This window comes from Rhincodon typus, chromosome 40 (genome assembly GCF_021869965.1).
Source record: "Rhincodon typus isolate 14 chromosome 40, sRhiTyp1.1, whole genome shotgun sequence".
Taxonomy (NCBI): Eukaryota; Metazoa; Chordata; class Chondrichthyes; order Orectolobiformes; family Rhincodontidae; genus Rhincodon; species Rhincodon typus.
The window spans coordinates 11,699,452-11,704,713 of NC_063371.1; the positions used below are offsets into that span (position 1 = coordinate 11,699,452).

The window sequence follows — 5,262 nt, forward strand, 5'->3', positions numbered from 1 at the left end:
TGTGTGAGTGAGAGAGAGTGTGTGGGGTGTATGTGTCTGGGTGTGGGATGTGTCTGTGTGAGTGTGTGAGTGGGAGAGAGAGTGGGGGAATGTGTGAGTGTGGGGTGCATGTGTCTGGGTGTGGGGTGTGTGTGAGTGAGAGAGAGAGTGGGGGAATGTATGTGGGTGTGGGGTGCATGTGTCTGGGTGTGTGGAGTGTTTGAGTGTGTGTGTGAGTGAGAGAGAGTGTGTGGGGTGTGTGTGAGTGAGAGAGAGTGTCTGGGGTGTATGTGTCTGGGTGTGGGGTGTCTGTGAGTGTGAGTGTGTGTGTGTAATACCTACTCACACCCTTATCGATTGGGCCAAGGGCATGTGACGGTAGTTATTCGAAAGTCTGTTTTACCCATCTCCTTCTCTTTTAGATATAACCTTTACCAATAGCTCAGAAATGATGGACACATCACATATTTGGCACCCGAGGATTCGAGAGGTAAAGCTCCATGAGACTTGATCGTAATTCTGGTCAGAACTCTTTCAACTTCCCCACTTTGGTGATGTGGTCTCTCCAACCGGGGTCTTTGCTGAGAGGGACGGGAGTCACGTATCTCTCAGACTGGGGTCTTTGCTGAGAGGGACGGGAGTCACGTGTCTGTCAGACCGGGGTCTTTGCTGAGAGGGACGGGAGTCACACATCTCTCAGACTGGGGTCTTTGCCGAGAGGGATGGGAGTCACGTATCTCTCGGACCGGAGTCTTTGCTGAGAGGGGAGGTGGGAGCAGCGCCAGGCTCTACCATTCAGCTAAATGGCAGCCCCCCAGCGCCCCCTTTCCGTCCCGGTGCCGCCCTGTCTCCCTGTCTCTGGGACGACGGTGCCCGGTTACAGAAACACCGCTCCGAGCTGGGACCTGTTTGTGCCGGGGATGAAGAATCTCCATGGGGACTGGAGTCCCAGGCGGAGGCTGCTCGAGCAGGAGAAAGGCGTGGTCATCCCATCAGCTCAACTCGGCAGGGTCTGACCCCCTCCCTACCTTGGGGACTGTGCAGTCTCCCAGACACGTGGCCCACGACCCACGCCCCCCAAACCCCCCCACCACCCCCCACCCCCACCACCACTGCCCCACGCACCACCCCCCCCATCATCCCCACCCCTCCCACCATCCCCACCATCCCACTCCCGTTGGTTGTGAGCTCTGGTGCCTTACTGTGTGCGTTGGATGCAGCGCTGGTGACGTTTAGCTCTTCGCTCTGCAGGACGGGAGCACGGAGCTGGGAGGGGGGGTGCGAGTGGGTTCGATATGTGGCGATTTGATGGCGAGACGTGGGGCAGCTAATCGTTTTGTCCCGTTTCCATTTCCTCCGCCTGTCCCATGGACAAATCCCGCACAGGGCTGGGATTGTGGGGAATGGAGTGAGATCAGAAAGCAGTGTCCACTCCCCCTTCCCGATACCTCGAGTGGAGTTCCATGAGCTGGACTGGGGGGGGCGGGGTGGGGAGGGGTGTGGTTGGCGGTGGCCAGGGCTTCCCCCTGGCTGATTGGCAGCCGCTCAGCCCATCCTGATCGTGCTGGCAGTTCTTCCGGAGTGAGTGGTGGCCGGGAGCGTCGGGAGTGAAGGAACCCCCCCCAAATCTTCTCCCCTCACGTCTGGCTGCGGTAGTCTGGGCTCTCCTCCGGCTCTGTTTGCAGGCCGTGGAGTCACGCGGTGCGTCCGAGGCCGCTCTGTCCGTCCAGTCCAGTGCAGTGCAGTGCAGTGACCTGCCCCCTTTGCTTGTCTCCCTCCCACAGATCCAAGGTGCGATCATCATGTCCTCCCTGGTGGAGGTGCTGATCGGGTTCCTGGGCCTGCCTGGCATTCTGCTGAGCTACATCGGCCCCCTGACCATCACGCCGACGGTGGCTCTGATCGGTCTCTCAGGTTACCAGGCAGCTGGTGAGCGAGCTGGGAAGCACTGGGGCATCGCCATGCTGTGAGTGTCGAACACCTTCAGTTTGGTGCTGGGGTATCGAGGGGAGGAGGTGCATGACCGCGCAGGGTTGGGGTGGGAGGGGTGTGGCGTGTCGGCTCTGTTTTGGCTTGGCATTGGGCAGAGTGGGAACGGGGTTGATGGGGCAGGATGCGGTCCCTCTGAGCGAACCGTCAGGGTGAAGGAACCCTACCTGACCCACATGGTTAGCCCCCCCTCCCCGGCGACCATGTCTGCTCTCCTCACCTCTGGGAGCTGGTGACCCTGAGTGTTAGGGGTTGGGTGGTGGGGGGGGAAGAGTGGAAAGGGGCAGTTTTCCCTGTTTCGGTGTTTCTGTCGATGTAGAACTGCATGCCCTGAGTTACAGGACTGCAGCTACTCTGCCATTATGCGCCCCCCAATCGCTGGACGCCCCCTTTAGAGTGGCAATACCACTCCCCCCCCGTCTCTCTCCCTCCAGAGGCAGCGTCCTGCCAAACCTGAGCGGCCAGGGTCTCCTCTTGGGCGGGAGTGTCCGTGGCTCTGAGACTGGACGCCCAACTGAAACGCTGGGCGCTGAGCCACTCTCAGACAGTGTGGTCCTGGCGAGGAGGGAGGTGTTACTGCAAGTTATCAATGAGGGTGGGGGGGTTGGCGTGGGTGGAAGACCACCCCTCTCTGTGTGGCTGTGTGCCCTGGCGCTGTGTGCCACAAACCGATGGTGGATGCCAGGGCTGAGCCAGAAGGGTCTGAGACAAGAGGGAGCTGGCTGTCGGGAGGGAACAGGGCTCACCGACCGCACATTGAACATCTCTGTGTGTTTATTTCCCCTCCCAGGACCATATTTCTGGTGCTGTTCTTCTCTCAGTACGCGCGCAATGTGAAACTTCCCCTCCCGGTTTATAAATACAAGAAAGGCTGGACAGTCTACAAGTTGCAGCTGTTTAAGATGTTCCCGGTGAGTCCGCGGTTCTGGTCCTGAATGTCGGACTCGCGGTCTGAGTTTCCATCAACCTCGCTCCCACGTCTTATTACATCCCTGGTCCAGAGAGGGGCAGAACTCCCCCCGCCAACCCCCAGAGATGGGCAAACCTCCCCCCCTCCCCAGAGAGGGGCAAAACTCCCCCCCTGGAGAGGGGCAAAACTCCTCCCATCCCCAGAGAGGGTCAAAAGAACCCCTAGAGAGGGGCCAACCCTCCCCCACAAAGGGCTAAAACCCACAAACACCCTCCCCGCCTCCAGAGATGGGCTTAATCTCGCCTGGGATGAGCTAGATCCCCCTTGAGATGGGATCGAGCCCCAGAGAGCAGCTAGATCCCCCACAAAGGGACTCGATCCCCAGTGAGCGATGAGATCCCCCAGGGAGCGACAGGATCCGGCAGGTTCCCTGAGGAGGGGCTGGATGAGGAGCTCCTGGAGACGAGCTGAGTGAGTGATAGGTAATGGGCCTGACGACCAGCACGCTGGTCAGGGGGGTTGGCAGTAGCTTGCTGTGTGCTTTTGGAATCTTGCTGTGCAATGTGGCCCGGGCTGTCCCTGGGAGGTTGGAGCTGAGATTGGACGCTGGAGCCCTGCTGGCGAGGTGGCACCCCCTCACTGCTGCACCGAGTCACCCCCCCCAGCAGATGGGCAGAGAGCACAGGAGCACGGGGATAGCGGGGCTTGAAGCTCAGGTCGTGTTATTGCCTGTCAGTGACGCCCAGCTCCTCCTTTCTGGCTGCAGATTATCTTGGCCATTTTGGTGTCGTGGTTCCTGTGCTTTGTCTTCACGGTGACGGATGTTTTCCCACCAGACAGCGGTCAGTACGGATACTACGCTAGGACTGATGCTCGGAAAGGTGTCCTCTCTGTCGCTCCGTGGTTCAAAGTTCCTTATCCCTGTAAGTCCATGTTGTGTCTGAGGGGCTTGGGGCAGACCACCTTCTTGCTGCTTCTCCTTTGTGACCAGAATTTCAGGCCATACCAGCCCAGATTTAACCCTCCGTCATTGCAGACCCCTCCAGCTGCTCCACATTACTGGCCCCACAAAGCATGGCACACCCCAGAGTGCTCTCCCCTTCCTCATCACTCTGCCCCTTCCTCGACGCTCTGCCCCTTCCTCGGTGCTTTCACCCCTTCCTTGACACTCTGCCCCTTCCTCGTCAATCTGGCCCTTGCTCGTCACTCTCCCCTTCCTCGTCACTCTGCCCCTTCCTCGGTGCTTTCACCCTCCCCCGACGCTCTGCCCCTTTCTCGACGCTCTCCCCTTCCTCGTTACTCTGCCCCTTCCTCGGCGCTGTCACCCCCTCCCTCGATGCTCTGCCCCTTTCTCGGTGCTCTCCCCTTTCTCGTCACTCTGCCCCCCCCAACCCCCGACGCTCTGACCCTTCCTCAATACCGTCTTCTTCCTTGATACCCTCTTCTTCCTCAACACTGTGCTCTTGTAGCCTTTCAGGATACAGGGTAAGTGATTCAGGGCTGAGATGGTGTGAAATGTCTTCACCCAGAGAGGTGGGGAGCCTGTGGAATTCTCTACCACAGAAAGTGGCTGAGGTCAAAACATTGAATTTGGCTCAAGAAGGAGTTAGATGTAGTTCTTAGGCCTAAAGAGTATGGGGAGGAAATGAGATACTGAGTTGGATGATCAGCCTTGACCATATTGAATGGTGGAACAAGCGCAAAGGGCTGAGTGGCCCACTTACCGGTTTTCTTTGCTCCGACGAATGACGGAGCCAGATTGGGCATAGTGAGATCCCACAAACGGGTGATCTGTCTGGAGGTGTTGGTCCGGTCAACAAGTTAGACTGCCCCGCGCTGTGGGATCTGAACTCGGTCTGGAGCGTTGGACATGCACAGCCATTCGTAGCACCCCTACAGTGTGGGAGCAGGTCATTTGGCCCATTAAATCCATACCGGCCCTCCAAAGAGCATCCCATCCAGACCCACCCTGTATTTCCCATGGCTAACCCACCCAGCCTGCACATCCCCGGACTCTATGGGACAATTTAGCACGGCCAATCCACCCTAACCTGCACATCTTTGGACTGTGGGAGGAAACCCATGCAGACACGAGTTGGGGGAGAATGTGCAAACGCCACACAGACAGTCGCCCGAGGGTGGTATCGAACCCGGGTCCCTGGCACCGTGAGGCAGCAGTGCTAACCACTGAGCCACCGTGCGGCCCATCATACTGGCAGTGGCATTGCAGAGTGATATTGGAATGCCAGCCTGTGTTGTGGATGTGAGCCCCTGCGAGCGATGGGAACAGCACTTCCTGATTCCGGGATCAGAGGTCAGCCAGCAGAGCCTTGGCTCAGAGAGCTGGAACATGGGAGAGCTGGGTTAGCATGGGGGGGTGGGGG

General features: G+C 58.7%; 1 protein-coding gene across 1 annotated transcript in view; it reads left to right on the plus strand.

Moving 5' to 3' along the window:
• Positions 1 to 5,262, plus strand: part of LOC109926005 (solute carrier family 23 member 2-like) — a 29,377-nt gene that overhangs the window by 12,221 nt on the left and 11,894 nt on the right. The window contains exons 5-8 of the mRNA XM_048618676.1: positions 402 to 469; positions 1,764 to 1,945; positions 2,759 to 2,879; positions 3,645 to 3,801. Of these exons, the coding sequence (XP_048474633.1) occupies positions 402 to 469; positions 1,764 to 1,945; positions 2,759 to 2,879; positions 3,645 to 3,801 (528 nt within the window). The remainder of the gene's footprint in view (positions 1 to 401; positions 470 to 1,763; positions 1,946 to 2,758; positions 2,880 to 3,644; positions 3,802 to 5,262) is intronic.